The sequence below is a fragment of the Cnephaeus nilssonii genome (genome assembly GCF_951640355.1).
Source record: "Cnephaeus nilssonii genome assembly, chromosome: 12".
In the NCBI taxonomy this organism is placed as follows: domain Eukaryota; kingdom Metazoa; phylum Chordata; class Mammalia; order Chiroptera; family Vespertilionidae; genus Cnephaeus; species Cnephaeus nilssonii.
Genome location: NC_137083.1, coordinates 3,681,891 through 3,698,905, shown reverse-complemented (window position 1 = coordinate 3,698,905; position 17,015 = coordinate 3,681,891). Strand labels below are relative to the sequence as shown.

The following is a 17,015-nucleotide window of genomic DNA, read 5'->3' as shown; positions in this document are numbered from 1 at the left end:
CCGCCCAGCCGGCCATTCCCTGGCAGGCAGGGCGTGGTAGCAGTGCCCTGATAGAGTGCACATATAAGAGTAGTGAGCTACCTTGAAATGCAGCCCATTTCAAAACTGCCACTTGGTTTTGCATTGCTTATTTTTATGTGATAAAGACATCGGTGTCCATTTAAAAGAAGGAATATCTAAGGACCTGTTTTATTGCTGTAATAAAGTTACTTTTCTCCCTGTCAGTGACTAATGGAATCTAAGTTATTTTCAGGGGAAGATGAAGCAGCCAAACATTAATCTGAATTTCACTTAAAAATGAAAATCTACAGGTACGTCTACGGCAAGTTAGACTCATCGCTCCCAAATACTGCAGAATTCCAAGTCCCTTTATGCAAAGGAGGCTGGAGAGAGGGGTGAATGACAAGGGAAGTCCTGCCGATTGCTAGGCCTTCCGGCTCCTTGTACAGCCGTCTCCTGGGAACCTGAGGGCCATGGGCTAATGCATTTGCTTGTAACTAAACAGTATCATTTCTCTAGAACCTTTTAATTTTGTCTCTGTAAGAGAGGGGGGGAAACCATCTCCACTGACAGATTTCCTTCTGTTCCCATTCACTAATCAAAGAGAAGGAAGGACAAATACAATAAACACAATTACAAGGTATAAGCAAGTAAAATACGGAAATATTATGGAAGCGTGTCTGCTATGCTTAATGCAGTTTCAGCCTTCTAAAGATTCCACTTCTCGGCCTGTGCACTGTCAGCGCCAATCACTATCAAGGCTAACGTCACCGAAACATATTGAATTAACTGTCAACTCGAAGGACGTCATAGATGAGATCACCGTAATTGCTTAATGGATATTAATTACGGGTATCATTTTCCTTTGGACTAATTCTTTCTCTTCTCCTTTTTATTTCATTTTGTTACAATTAGCATCGCGCTGCTGTTCCTGCAAGGACTGGACCAAAATGGGATTTGAACCTTGCCCTCCGAAATAAATGAATGGCTCCATTTCCTGTGACCATCTCTTCCTGCTCCCTCTTCAGAACGTGCCTCAGCATCCTCTCCGAGAGGCGCCTGCCGCTTCCTCTCCCGCAACATGTGTGACATTTCTGGACCGTGCGACTGTGGCACCGGCACCTCGTCCCGGGGAGAGAAACCCTGCAGTTCCACGGCGCCCCTCGTTTGACACATGACCCACCCTCCTCCTCCGGCAGCTCCCGCTGAACCCACCCGCAGTGACGGTGGAATCCGCCAGGGCCCGTGACATCTCTGCAGAGGAAGCTAAGATGAAGGACATGCCACTCGGGATGCACGTGCTGGTTGGCCTGGCAATCACGACGCTCGTGCACGCCGGGGAGAAGAAAGCGGATTGCCCACCGTCGTGCACATGTGAGGTCAGGCCGTGGTTTACGCCCCGATCCACGTACATGGACGCGTGGACCGTGGACTGTAACGACGTGGGCCTCTTCCACTTCCCAGCCAGGCTGCCTGCCGACACGCAGGTCCTGCTCCTGCAGACGAACAACATCGCCAACATCGAACACTCCACAGACTTTCCAGTGAACCTCACTGGCCTGGACCTATCGCAGAACAATTTATCTTCAGTCGACAACATCAGCGTCAGAGAGATGCCCCAGCTCCTGTCTGTGTACCTAGAGGAAAACAAGCTCACGGAGCTGCCCGAGAGATGTCTGTCGGGGCTGAGCAACCTCCAGGAGCTCTATGTCAACCATAACTCGCTGTCTGTCATCTCGCCGGGAGCCTTCATCGGCCTCCACAATCTTCTCCGACTGCATCTCAATTCAAACAGGTTGCAGACCATCGACAGGAAGTGGTTTGACGCTCTCCCCAACCTGGAGATTCTGATGATTGGGGAGAATCCAATCATCAGAATCAAGGACATGAACTTTGAGCCGCTGATCAATCTTCGCAGCCTGGTGATAGCGGGCATAAACCTCACGGAGATACCCGACGACGCCTTGGTTGGGCTTGAAAACTTAGAGAGCATCTCTTTCTATGACAACAGGCTGCGGAAGGTGCCCCGTGCGGCTCTGCAGAAAGTGGCCAACCTCAAATTCTTGGATCTCAATAAAAATCCCATCCACAGGATACGCAGGGGGGACTTCAGCAACATGCTCCACCTGAAGGAGCTGGGCATGAACAACATGCCCGAGCTGGTTTCCATCGACGGCCTGGCCGTGGATAACTTGCCGGATTTAAGGAAGATAGAGGCGACCAACAACCCCCGGCTGTCCTACATCCACCCCAACGCGTTCTTCAGGCTCCCCCGGCTGGAATCGCTCATGCTCAACAGCAACGCCCTCAGCGCCCTGTACCAGGGCACCGTGGAGGCCCTGCCCAGCCTCAAGGAGATCAGCATCCACAGCAACCCCATCCGGTGCGACTGCGTCATCCGCTGGATCAACATGAACAAGACCAGCATCCGGTTCATGGAGCCCGAGTCGCTCTTCTGCGTGGACCCGCCCGAATTCCAAGGCCAGAACGTCCGGCAGGTGCACTTCCGGGAGATGATGGAAATCTGCCTCCCCCTCATCGCGCCCGAGAGCTTCCCTTCCAACCTGGACCTAGAAGCCGGGAGCTGCGTGTCCTTACACTGTAGAGCCACGGCCGAGCCGCAGCCCGAGATCTCCTGGATAACACCTTCCGGTCAAAAGCTCGAGCCTCACACTCTGACGGACAGGTTCTACGTGCACTCTGAGGGCACCCTGGACATAAGAGGCATCGTCCCTGCAGACGGGGGTGTATATACGTGCATGGCAACGAATCTGGTGGGCGCCGACTTGAAGTCCGTCATGATCAAAGTGGATGGTTCGTTCCCCCAGGATAACAACGGGTCCTTGAACATTCAAGTCGAAGACGTCCGGGCCAATTCAGTTCTGGTGTCTTGGAAAGCGAGTTCCAAGATTCTCAGGTCCAGCGTGACGTGGACCACCTTCATCAATACAGACACGTCCCGTGCCGCCCACAGTGCTCGCCTACCGTCCAACGTCAGGGTGTACAACCTGACTCGCCTGAACCCCTCCACCGAGTATACCATTTGTATCGACAGCCCCACCATCGACCAGAAAACCAGGAAACAGTGTGTTAATGTCACCACGAAAGGGTTGGACCCCGCTGGAGAAGCAGACGGAAGGAGTCACAGCCCCACCTTCGTGGCCGGCCTCGCGGGCTTCCTGGGGATTATCGGTGTGCTGTGTCTCTTCAGCTGCCTCTCGCGAAACATGATGGGAGAAGCTGGACGTGGCCATGCGAGGAACTACTTGCAGAAGCCGACCTTTGCATTCAGTGAGCTTTACCCGCCTCTCATCGACCTCTGGGAAGCAGGCAATGAGAAAAGGGCGGCGCTGGAAGTGAAGGCCACTGCCATAGGGGTGCCGACAAATATATCCTGAAAACCACCAACCAGACCTACTTCGGGGGAGCTCCAGGCTGCTGGCCTGCTTGGGAATGAAAAGGCAGAGGAACAGGACTTCCTGGGAGGAAGGTCCAGCTTCACCAAGGCTGCTCCGGCCAGTGGGAACATGTACCAGTCCAGCATCTTCATCCACCGGCTTCAGAGGTACCGTGGCAACCAAATAAACGAAGTCCATTTTCTAGAACTTTCATGTAACTTTTCTGTCTGGACTACAGTGGACAAAAAAACAAAACGTTTCTGTATTTTTTTTAAGTATATAAGAGTAGCTGAACTGAGCAATACCTCCTACTGTGTTGTATCACACCTATTAGCCACGAGTTTTTGCCGTGACCAGATACACTTGAATTGACACGTGGTGTAATGAAATGGACGAACTCTGTAGAGTAGACACCGTGAATATGTGGGCCTCTTTTATAAGGAAAAAAAATACATTTTGGATTAAAATCAATTGCTTTTGTCTTGTTTTTGTTTCTAAATAAAGAATAATTTCTGGGAAATGTCATCTGACCAGATATCATTGAAATGACCACATGTTAGAAAAGTGTTTTTATCTATAATGAAATCTGAAGGGCTGAGAGTAAGACACGCTTACTGGGTTCTGGTGCTACATTTTTATAATGCACAAAACTGGATTTGAGGAGGCACTTTATCAATATTGAAAGGCAACCATAACATTGTATTCAACCTTTTAACTAGTGACGTAAAGAAATCCCCTATTAACTGAAAGATTTTCTTAACAAGAAACTTTTGTAGTGGGTTTAATTATTAATTTCACATAATGTAAATCAATATCTGAGGATCTGAAGGTCTTATTTTAATAATTAGTAGCAACTCAACTTTAAGATGCTTGCTTTGCAGAAAACTTTGCCAAATTTCGGCAGGACTTACAATCTAGGTGTTATCTCCAAATCTCTCTGTGATTCTGAGTACCTAATGCACTTCACTGCAATAACAAGCAAAAAATCTAACATTCTGCTGTGTTGCAAACATCACAATGAAACAACATGTTCTACATAATCCCCAAAGAAGGACGTTTAGACACGTGCACAGCAACAAACCTTATGGGTGCTGACTTAAAGTCTGTTACGATCAAAGTAGATGTTTTTTCCCCCAGAATAACAATGAAATTTAGAATTTTAGCAGACTAGGCTTTTCCAAGACTAAGACTGTAGACTTTTCCTTTAAAATCTATGGAGTTAATAGAAGTTTATAGGCTCAATTTTATGAAATTCTCTCTTTTACTTGCTTCAACCCAAAATGAAATGGCATGAATCAGATAATACCAGAGTTCAACAGAAATTTAAGAGGACAGTTTTCTTAATGAAATAACAAGCTTCCCAGACAAATTTAGAGATAAAAAAAAATTAAGTGCAGTTCCCTATGACTATATTTAAGCACCAGAAAAACACAACTTAAAAAAAATTGAAAATCATTGAATGGAAGTGCCAAGAACACAACTAATGATTTAAGAGTCGTATATAGAAAACGCATGGATTTTACTGGGGAAAAAACAGCCAAGATCTTTTAGGGTTTTAGTCATATTTCCAAACAAAAAACCATCGTCCTGCAAAATAAAAGTGTTTGTGTACAAAGGAAATATCCTGGAACAATAAAAAACACCTGAGATAATGAGCTATATACTTATAGGCAAATCACTTGTCTCTACAAAGCCACCAGGTTTCCACGTTAATTGCTGCTGTGCCTGTTCGTAATCAAATGTTTGACTTTCCTTACAGTAGCTTCCTGCGTGGCGTCAACATGCCACTGTCGAGGAAACGTTTCCAGTCCTGCAGGCACATCCATTCATTGGTTAATACTAGGCATTCACCTTTGTGGTAGCACTGACAGTTTCTAATTAAACCCTAGCTGTTTTTCACTATGAAGAAAGTAATTGGCGTGAACTCTTTAAAATGAAAGGACAAACTGTGTTAATTTAACCCAAGGAAAATATGGGACTTGCTCATTCCATGTGTTTCCCAAACATAAATTGTACAACCTGATGTATCGCTATCACACAGTGGCTGACATTAGAATTTATCAGCAAGACACGCTCATACATCATGAGATGTTTCAGCACCACGGACAGGGCTTTTTAGAGCCAGGCTATTTGTCAAAATATAGGAGCTGAAATATGACCTATTAGGATGCAGGGATTGCATAGGTCAGCAAGAAGTTTCTCCGGGATCTCGTATGCGTCCTTTAAACCTATCTGCATAAAGAACGATAACAAACTTAGCATAAAGCTGAGATTCCATTACAAGCTGCATCTTCTTAGAAAAACTGTAACAAACAAGTGCACTGAATAGACACCGAATACTGATCATTGGCATGAAGTATTTCATTACAGCCAAATAAATACAGATGCTCAAAGCAGAACATGATGTATTTATTAGATTAAAATTTAATCTAAACTGCCAGTAAGAGAGAAAAGACATTTGTTTCAATAACAAGAATGGCATTTCATACTTCCTATGTTACCCTCTAAATCTCACATAAAATCAGCTAAGAACTGGTTAAAGTACTCAAAGCACAGAACTTACAATTTAGTGATACCATATGGATGTACCAGCAAACTTTACCTATAACAAAACTCTAAAGGTTAGACCCACATGAATGCCAAATGATCCCCTCATCTTGTCTGGAAGAAAACATTTTTTTCTCACACACACACAAAAAAAGAAATTACATATTTTCTAATTTACACTACAAAACAAAATTCAGATTTTCTGAAACTAAGACTAAAAATGCATTAAAACAATATGGAGGGCAGCAATGCCAAGCAATAATATGCTACCAATCACATGCAGATCATTTTGAACAGAAAAAAAATAAAAAGAAGTGCATGTATGAAACATAGATCAGTTTTTGATACTGATTTCAGTTCTTAAATTTTTTATTTATATAAAAAGTGTTAAGTGGAACTACACATCAGCAAGCTTAAGCTTACAATTATAATTCCTTACTCTGCTCATTGAACTATCTTTTGTTTCCATTCAACAAATATTTACTGTGCGGCTGTTAGTCACTGGAATAAAAGGAAGAGGACGGTCACACTTTTCACCACTATGGGACTTATATTTTACCGAATGACATTCTGGTTGTATATCACTATTTTCACAAATATGTCTTAACTATGTTACTTAATGGAGTCCCAGGTTCCATCCATACTTTCAAAGAATCATAAAACTCAGAAAATCATGGATTTTTTTTTTTTTGGTCTAAAATGTTTTACTTATCACAACATGCTGATATAGGAACTTAATTCAAATTTATTATTGAAATTGATTATTTATTCTGCACTACATATAGAAACTAGCCAAATACCATCCTCACACTGCTTAAATCAAGAAGCATGTCTACTTGCCATAAACTATTTTTAGACAGAGAAACATGGGTAGCTATATGTTTCCCCTACTTTAAACACAGAGAGATTGATCACCCAAGAAATACAAGTTAAATTCAAGAAGGTAATCTAGCATTGACAAAATGTTAACATATTTTACAAAGAGAACCAATTTATTTTATCAATTCTTATAAGATCTTCCAACAACTATGAAGAAAATCCTTAAAATCCCATAGATTAGCCTTATACATGAAAAATCAGAAATGATATGTCAGTAAGACATAAAGCAAACAATAAAAACAACTAAGAGTTAAAAGTATATGTTGCTATAGGGAAAATTCCAATAACATGTCCCCACAGCCATTACAAATATCAGGGGGGAAAATCTCATTGTTTATGTCCCCATTAAGGCAACTCGGGCTTCATCCTAATGTTGACATTCGAGGACATGGGAAATAATTAAGAGGGATTATAGTGCAATGACATTTGACCCAGTCTCTCTCACTTTCTCCTCTTTTTTTTTTTTTTGACTCCCCAAAACAAATTATAACAAGTAATTAAAAAATTGTTTTTGGTTTTGTTTAAGAAAATGGTTGTCATAGATATATTTACTATATTGAATATCCCAAATGGTCATTTGGGGACACATCTAAACAGAACAACTACAATGATATTCGCATTTAGTTCTACAACCCCCACTTCTATTATACCATTTCACCCTAAGGCATTGCTAACTAGGTCCTTGCATGGGGGCTTATCAGTATTGTACCGGAGAGAAAGGTCATGCCTAGAATCAAAATACTACAAGCAGTATCATGGAGTTCTGGAAAAAGGAAGAAAAGGCTCCTTGCAACACAATTGTGGCTGCTGTTGTGTGTTCCTTTGAAAAGTGAGGGCTTGGTACACAGTTAAGCTGACCTCCAACGTGCTTTATTTTATACACTGAAGCTGGAGAAAAATAAAAACACTATTTGTAGACAGGAATAAAATGACAAAAGCAGAGTTAGTTCTAGTAGCCATAATCCATATAGCCAACCCTTAGAATAAAGTATTAAAAGGCACTATGGCTAAGCACCTCTCAGAGGGTAGAAAACTTGCTCAAAATTACAAAACCAGATTTTCAGATAAACTCCTTATAAATTTCTAAGCCAGAACGTCCATTGGTAGATCGCATGGTTTTCAGCTGGGAATGTGTCCTGGAGTTTCATTTAAGGAAAGGGACAGGGAATGACTGTAGTTTGCTAGGGCTGCTAGAAGAAGGTACCGCATAGCCTTCCTCCCACACGGCTGTGTCTCCATGCCCAGATCTCCCTCCCCTTCTTCTAATTAAAGACACCATTCATTGGACTAATGCCATTGTGGCCTCATCTTAATTTGATTACATCTGTAAAGACCCTATTTCAAAATGAGGCCACCTTCACAGGATTTGGGTTAGAACCTGACTATGTCTTTCTGGGGACACAACTCAACCTTCTGCCAGCAGAGAGAAAGGAATAAATCTAGGGCGCGAAAGACAGTTCTGGTCAGGTTGGAACGCAGCAAAGTTGCAGTGGCTCAATGCAGCTTCTCAAGGCGACAGACTGTGGAAGACAGGGCGTTACAGTTCCTCCCGCTCCGTTCTCTGGCAGCGTTTACAGTGGTTTGACAAAGATGCAAACAAAAAAATTAAAATCAATTCCCAAGAAGGATGCATGCTATAGCAAATGTATACTAAGCATCATGCTGGAAGAGCCATTTAGATGCCTTGAAAAGATGTTTCCTTTTGTTTGAAGTAAAGAAGTTTTTAAATCGGTGTTTACTTACTGCCAATGATTCATTTCACCATTTCCTAATCATGGCACACAAAGAAAATGATCAGCCAGAATTACAATTTTCCATCATGCAAAACAAGACTTACCCAAAACACTGCCAAAATGCTTCATACACTTAGGAAGATCCATTTTCCCATTTCACACTTTCAGGCTGCATTTCTCAACGTAAGAAAAGGCACATGTAATCAAGCTTGATAAGCCAAGAAGCCGAGCAAATGAGAGCAAGAAAAATGATTCGATTTGAGGGGTGAAGATATTAAATTACCACCTCAGTGCTTTGAATGCGAAGAGCAAAGTCAAAAGCAGTTCGGTTTCTTAAAACCAAGTAGCATTCCAACAGCTTTACCAGAGAAGGACAGAAATCAGTGTGGAGTTTTTGGGAGACCTTTCACATGACTGAGCTAAGAAATTAGACTTTAAAAATCGCACTGGGGAATACAGATGCATTCCTGCACCTTTGCAGAAAGGTACTCAGTGCAAAACGCTGCCCGTCTATTGTTTCCCACAGATTTGCTGGAAGTGGATGCGGCCGGAGCCTGGAGTGACCCAAGGCCTTTGTTCTAGCGGAGGAATCAAGAGCCTCCGCCACAGGCTCTCCTCTGCTGTTGTCTGCTCAGCACCAGCTCAACCAGGGCGACCGTGTCACAAAGACAATAACCAAAGGCGCTGGCCCTGTCCAGTGGCTGGGCATCCGGCCGGTGCGGACTCTCGGGGCCTTACAGGAGCCCCGGGGGCCACAGGACCACAGGTGGGCAAAAGTAGGCCTGCAGCTGTGAGTCCACGAAACACAGTTTATTCTGGTATTATTATTTATTAATTGTTGTATTATTTATTTGTATTATGTAAACCCACCTTTGTCCACCCCTTATAATTCATTGCCTCTTATATAACAGCTCAACCCATCTTAAATTTTTTCAAACATTTCCTTATTGTTGAAAATATTACAGATGCCCCCCCCCCCACCACCACCACCACTACCTCCTCCACCCCATTCCCACCCCCTCCCCAGGCCTTCACTGTCCTACTGTCTGTGTCTATGGGTTATGCATACATGCATACAAGTTCTTTGGTTAATCTAATAGCCACCCACAAATAAACAATGACGTTGTTTGTTCCAAGTAGGTGTAACTTATAGATAAAACCCTGCAAAACTACTTACAATAAATTAGTGTAGTCCAGTGGGAATAAGTGGGACATAGCTTTAAAAAAAAGAAAAGATTAGAGGTAACATTCTACTGACATACACTCCCACTGGTTTTTAATTCATTTGAAGTCATACTCAGTTCTTACAAACCGAAAAGTATAATTAGTGGCTTTGCCAATGAAGAATGCCAGAAAATAGGTGATCAGCTTAGCATTTGTGCGCCTTCCAATAATATAACTTCCTTGTAAAATCCTTTTAAGGCAAATGAGAACCACCTGTGCTAGGAAGGAAAAATGTTAAAATATTAAAACTTAGGATAGCCCGGAGAGCATGGCTCAGTGGTTGAGCATCAACCTATGAACCAGGAGATCAAGATTCAATTCCAATCAGGGCACATGCCTGGGTTGCAGGCTCGATCCCCAGTGTGGGGTGTGCAGGAGGCAACCGATCAAAGATTCTCTCATCATTGATGTTTCTACCTCTCCCTCTTCCCTTCCTCTCTGAGATCAATCAAAATGTATATGTTTTAAAAATTATGCTGCCTTAAATATCACAAATACAGCAGAAAATACCAGACTGCTAAATTTTTTTTAGTGAACATGATTTTTAAAAATGATCTCCATTGATCCCTTTATTTTAAATTCTGTTTGGCTTTTGTGAGAATAAGTGAGCAAACAAATACACATGATGTCCACTGGATGGCTAGTGTTTCACCAACAGGAGGGATAAGCCTTGCGCTTTTGTCTTTGCCCTATTTGCACTGTACAGTGCAGAACATTTTTTGGAACTGAGCTAATGAAAGACTAAATTAGGACACAATTTTAGTGCTCTGGGAATCTCCATGGCACCATTACCCAGAGGCCAAAATCCTAAGTGATTCTAATAAACTAGAACAATGGCCAGAGGCAGGGCCAGCTTGCTCTCTCTTTGTCCAGTGGTATTTACCAAGAAATTAAAACGTTCGGAGCTTCCCGGTACACCAGCACGAAGATGGGCCAGATAGCCGCCCTGCCTGCGCCAGGTTGGAGAGTTATCTATGGCAGAAAAACTCTGCAAAGGAGAAAGAGATAAGGAAGGAGGGAGCAATTAGGCAGCTTCCAGGCATGTTCTGTGAAAACGCCAGATAACGGTAATTAACCTGAGCCGGATGCGCAGGTGAGTCATCTCTATCGAGAAAGCTGTTCCTCTTGACACCGAGGACATAAAACAGTGCCTGTTCTCTGTGTAAAAACAGCAATAAATCTCCGTTTTCTAAAACAGAAGAAACAAACACCATTTTTCTTCTAATTGAAAGTCCTATTTTGAGCTAGAAAAAGAGAACACTTATTAAGGTGTATTCCACCTGCGAAAATTTGGTTCACCTCACAGACCTCACAGTTTCCCAGCTAGAGGAAAACCTGGGAGAATCTGTTCTCGGACAAGATGGCCTTATACCGTTGGCGTCGCGACGTCTTCAAAAACTGAAACTCTAATTTCATTTCTATAGCCATTTTGGTGCTTTCTACGGTCTCATGTCCTGAGCCCAGGTTACGATTCCAATTCAACGTCCTACTTATGTTATTTTCTTGAGCGCAATGAACAGGAGTGGGGGGTGGGGGGGAAAGAGCAGAAAAGAAAGAGGAGAGAGACAGATAGAGCAAGTTAGTCCCCCAAAAAGTGAGATACAAGAGACTAAAAGGCAAGGAAAGAACAAAGAAACAGACAACAGCGGGAGCTGGGACCAGGGACAGAGGGACAGAGGGACAGAGGGACAGAGGGACAGAGGGACAGAGCCTCTGTCCATGTGAAGTGCCTGCTTGTTTGCCCTCGTTAAATGTTGGCTCGTGTCTGTTAGCACCTGCTCCCTCTACTGCCCTTTAAAGGACTGGCTGGCAAAGGCACACAGCACATGAAGTGGCACTGACCTGGCTAATGGGGACCTTTCGGACAGGATCGTGTGTTCCTGAGCCCGGGTGAGTCCAGACTGGATGCGATTGGCTTTGCACACTCAATCTGCAGGGTTCTGATCTGCATGCAACCCAAAGCAACAGCTATGTGCCTTTCAAAGGTACTATACTCCACGGAGCACTCAATAGTTACTGTTCAACAAACTTAATACAGATCTGGAGCACAAATAAAGAGAAGCGAAGAAATATAATTGGGCAGGGGTTCATTAAGTCAACAGGCCAAGCACTTGACCAGATGGCTTGGGGCAATTATGGAAATATCTGAATTCTCACAAATGTCATGGGGTATGAGAACTGAAAACAGGTCCATCTGCCTAAAGGAACTCCTGCTCCCCACTCATCCTACTGATAACTCCATGCTGTCCTCCAAGCTATCAAGGCTGGTTGGCTTCTTGGGAAGAAAAATTGCCTATTCTTCTCCTGAAAGGGTAATTCTCAAGCCACTTGGGTCAATGGCTGAGTGACAAAGTGGAGCAAAAATTAATACTGTTGAGAGAGCTGCTAGAGACAGTCTCTTCTTATCTACTATGCTTACACGAGAGGAAGATACCTGGATGATGAAACAGTGCAAGAATCATGGAATAGCATGCCTTTAATTGAAAAACACAAGGCTAGTTGGTGGTAGGATAGGACTAGCACTCAGATCTTCTGACTATTAATTCAATGATCTCTATACTCAGCACCCAAAAATTCTGGCCTGGTCAGTGCTGGGAGAAAGCAAAAGAGAGACAACTAACAGTAAGTCAGCTATTTTTTTTCTGGTATTAACATCACATTCCATACCTACACTATTAATACTTATGTTACAGTCTTAGATATGATTTACTTACTAGAATTAACACTATGGAATTTAGTTCCCTCACACCCCTCCACATTTTTCCTCCCAATTGTTCCTCAAATATAATTTTACCACAACTTTTTGTTAAATCAACATTCACATAGACATTATTATGATTAATTATAGCAGAACCACATGTATACTATGACTATCATTGCATTTTGTTTCCTGTACAATATTGTATTCCCTACAGGTTATCACTGCCTTATTCTTTTTTTACTCTCCTAATTTTTCTATGTTCCTAAAACAATTCATGCCCAGATTCTCTACACAACTAAAATGATGTGCTAACATCTCTGGGTTAATACATTACGCTTCCCCCGCTCTCTTTATCACTGTGGGATGAGGTTTTCTTTTTGTTCCTTATTGGTATTTTAGTGACATTTCAAGGAGAGAAGATAAACGCATTTGTTCAGTCAACCATATTGAACAAGGAGCGAGAGATTGATGCTTAATATCTGTGTGCACTATTGAAACATTACCAGATGTTAACAAATGCCAAAAGTCATAAAACACAGAGAATCATCACAAGGAGTAGGTGTGGAAGAATTTGTCCATTACAAATGGGTTCTGATTGTTGAGAAAAATAACCTCAACAAATAAGCCAGAGTTTTCATCTTTTTTTTCCCTCCCAAATAAAGGGCGAGGATTTTAGTTTAATATAAATCTACCTCATCATCTCTAAAATTTAGATTAATGTTTCTTAAACTTCAATGTGCATGTGAGTCATCTGGGGAGCCTGTTAAACCAGAGATTATGATGAAGTCTTCAATTTCTAACAAGCCCCCGGACGGTACCATGATTCTGGCCTAAGAACTACACTTTGAGTCGTAAGGCTTCAGAAAATTTTGTTTAACCTTGTGATAAGCAAGATGGAAACTAGGGGAAACTACCCTCGGCACATACCTTAAATTTTCCAGTCCATGATTATGGGCACAAGTTCCTTGCTAGAGGAAGCAAAATACTGCCCGAAGGAGAAGGAACAGGAATTGCAGGTTAGTACTCTACAAACAATCATGGTCAGCGAGAGAATAGTCACGCTTGACCAGCTCCTCTGTACCAAATCAGCGGTCAATAAAAAGGTCACAGGGATGGAGGGATTGAACAAAAAAGAGAAGGAACTCATGGGCAGGGACAACAGTGTGGTGATTGAAAGGGGAGGTGGGGTGGGAAGGTATGAGGAGGATAAACGGTGATGGAAATAAAATAAACAAACAACAAAAAATTAAAAAAAATAAAATAAAATACCAGCATTTGAAACCATAATGAATGAATGAATGGAACGAAGTATTAGGGAGCTGCTCCACATGTATGCTCCAATGCTTCCATCTGACACCAATCCCAGCTAGCATTTTGCAATATTTCAATTCTGATGCTGACCACTGGCCATTAGCACAGACCCCACAAGTTAAGAGCTCAGCACCCCTCCCCCAAGACCACACTCGCTTCGGAAGCCCTCAGAAGAGGAGGCACCAACAAGTCACCTGCATCTCTGACCAAACAGTGACAAATAGGGGGCTTCTGATAACCACCATCCCGTTTGTCCTTCTCTAGAATGACTCACAGAACTCAGGAAAGTGCTCTCCTTGCCATGACAGTTGTAGGATAAAAAATACAAACCACCCACCCACATGAAGAGACGCATGTGGCCAGCGAGGTCTCCAGGGATTGCAAACAGCGCTTCCCTTCCCTTTCCCCATCACGCCAGCGCATGCTCACCAGCCAGGAAGCCCCACGGAGCTCCAGTGCCCAGAGTTTCCATGGGATTTGGGTCCCAGGATTGAATTCACTCTCCACCCGCCAACCCTCCTCGGAGGTCAGGCTCTTCCGTGACTCAAACACCCGGCACGCTGTCCACATGGTTGTTCATTCCAGCTGCACCAGCCTGCACCCTGATGCTATCCAGGGGCCCACCAATCACTTGACGGACAGACTCAGGTGTGACCCAAGAAGCTCGGGAATAAAAGACACTCCGACCCATACTTGTGTAGACAAATTCCTTACAATCCAAAACAGACTGCATCTATTCTATTGGGTCAATTTCACTGCTTTCTCTATTACCTGAATTAAGAAAATAAATACATTCTTATTGGCATGAGTCACGGGAGAAGGTAAGGTGATCAAATACATAAAATAAAGAAAACTGAAGTGTAGGCTGGCTTCTAACTAACTGCCAAAATACATGTCACACATCCCTGCATCTCACCTAGTCTTAATTTTCTCTCTGGTAGCAGAAAGGGATTGGATTGGATGATCTCCCTCGAGCTTTCTGACTTTAATATTCGATAATTCTTTGGCTTTTTAAAATCTGCTTATTCATTTTCCTAATCCGGGGGTGGTTTTGTCAGTGGTCAAAAGGACCACTCCCTGGATTGGTCAGAATGAGAGCTTCCTCAAACATGCCCGGGGTGTGTGTAGTGTAAACACCACACTAGTCACACCAAATGATAAGAACAGGGGGAGAGGTGCGGCCATGATACCAATCTGTCCTGAGCAAGCTACACATGAACTCAATCTATTAATTAATTATGCAGAGTTAGAAACACATTGACTGTCATTTTCTAGAATTTTACTGCAGACATTATAGGTTTGGAGTCAAATCCAAATTCCATACCCATCTGTGTATCCAGGAAGGCAAAGCAATACACGAATATTTAATCTACCATAAATTAAGAACACAAAATAGGACAGAGCCCTCTAAGCTTTATTATCCGCTATCTTTCATCTGTCTTTCTCATCCCAGCTCTATTAATTGTCATTTGAACAGCCAATAGCTTGTTATTTGAACTAAGAAGCTGGTGTATTATCTCTAATATCAGACGTGTGGCCAAGCTGTCTGCATGACTCCCATAAACGCGGTCATTTCACACACATGCTGAAGGAATTACAAAAGGCACAACAAGCGGGGTTCATCTGGTACTTTTCTTTCCTGAACAGGACAGGCAGGTCACTGTAATGAACATCCATTGTGAGTTTGAAAGGATTCAGCTAGAAAATAATTCACATAACACAGAGGTTCGCAATGTCATTAACGGATACTGAGAAACTGGGCCAGGCAGCGAGAGCAAAACCACAGAGGTCGCGTGTGTTAATGAGAAAAGAGCGTTGATTAGCTTGCGATTTAAAATATAAAGTGCTTCCCCCTCAATGGCTGAAAATGGAGCCGTATCCTGCACCTGAGAACAGGAGAAGGCGGTGCCCTCCATTAGATGAACAACTGTCACCGCCCCAAAGCTTTTGTTGACGGTGGAAGGCATGGCTCCGCTTTTATTTGTAGATTGTGACATCTTTGTTGTTATGGGCAGAAAGCAGAACATCACTCACCCCACACACACTGATGCTGACAATGGAGAACTATGCATCTTTCTTTCTTTCTTTCTTTCTTTCTTTCTTTCTTTCTTTCTTTCTTTCTTTCTTTCTTTTTTAAGTTTAAGAGACGTATATCTTTTCTAAGTACAATTAATTACCTGGTAGCCAAAATGCCTTGTAAATTGGTACTTGGAGCTTGGGATGCCATTTCCACTTAGAACAGGGGCGGGGAACGTCCGGCCCGCGGGCCGTTTAAGGCCCGAGAAGCCACTTGGTCGGGCCCTGCCACGGCATTAGGGGTGAGTTCATGAAATGCTTGACCAAACGGAGCGGCTGGTTTTAAGTTGGCCTCCGAAGGATGTTATAAATAGCCAAGTGGCCCTTGGCAGAGGAAGGGGTCCGAACCCCTGCCTCAGAGCATCCTGTGGGAGCTCAGCAGAAGAGATGATGTGTCTGGGACGCTAGGAAATGACTCCGGGAAAACACTGGTGCGGAAGATGCACGTGAAAGAACCAAAACGTTCTTCGTGAAATGTGACAGCGAAGATAAGCTCTCCGTCTTCACATCAGTGAGTTATAGGTGATGTTAAGTAACTTGCACCAGAATGAGCAAGGGGACATGTTAGATGGATGTCTGTGTCACCTACAAGCACGTCTGTGACGAAGCAGGGACCCCGTATGTTCAAGGCTCCTTTGCTTTGGGGGATGTTCCGGCACAAACGACTGACCAGCTTTTCTCTTCGAACCACCCGAACTCCCCCGGCGGGTCTCACGCTCCGTGAGCAACACACGTCAGCTCAGCAGGAATCCGGATAATGTCAGAACCTTACTTCACTTCTCACTGCTGTTGGAGTTTCGGTGCTACTTTGCTGCATTTAACTCTGCCACACCTGCCCTTCGTACGTGGCGACCGTCAGAAAACTTGCAATCTCGTCCATGACATGAAAACCAAACAAAACACTACAGTGATCTCTCTTCGGGGTGAAATGTCACAGGAAAGCGTGAGAAAGGCCTTGATATAACCCCCCAGAGACACATGCCGTCTGCTCTGAACTTCCAAATGAGGACTTCCATTGTCTCCTCAAGTAGCCCCTTAACTGCCCAGTCCCCTCCAGAACCTAGGGTGCTGTAGTCACCCATCCAGGGCCCTCCTCTGACCCCATGGCCAGCTCCCTCCACACCTGGACCCTTTCCACCACAGGCA

General features: G+C 43.5%; 2 protein-coding genes across 2 annotated transcripts in view; one reads left to right on the top strand and one right to left on the bottom strand.

Annotated features, from left to right (window-relative positions):
• LRRN3 (leucine rich repeat neuronal 3) overlaps window positions 1-4,607 on the top strand; it is a 31,432-nt gene extending 26,825 nt beyond the window's left edge. Inside the window, exon 2 of the mRNA XM_079786461.1 lies at window positions 916-4,607. Within this exon, the coding sequence (XP_079642587.1) occupies window positions 1,272-3,398 (2,127 nt within the window). The 5' untranslated portion in view covers window positions 916-1,271 and the 3' untranslated portion in view covers window positions 3,399-4,607. The remainder of the gene's footprint in view (window positions 1-915) is intronic.
• The window catches only part of IMMP2L (inner mitochondrial membrane peptidase subunit 2), a 461,183-nt gene that overhangs the window by 248,785 nt on the left and 195,383 nt on the right, over window positions 1-17,015 (bottom strand). The gene's annotated exons all lie outside the window — the stretch shown is intronic.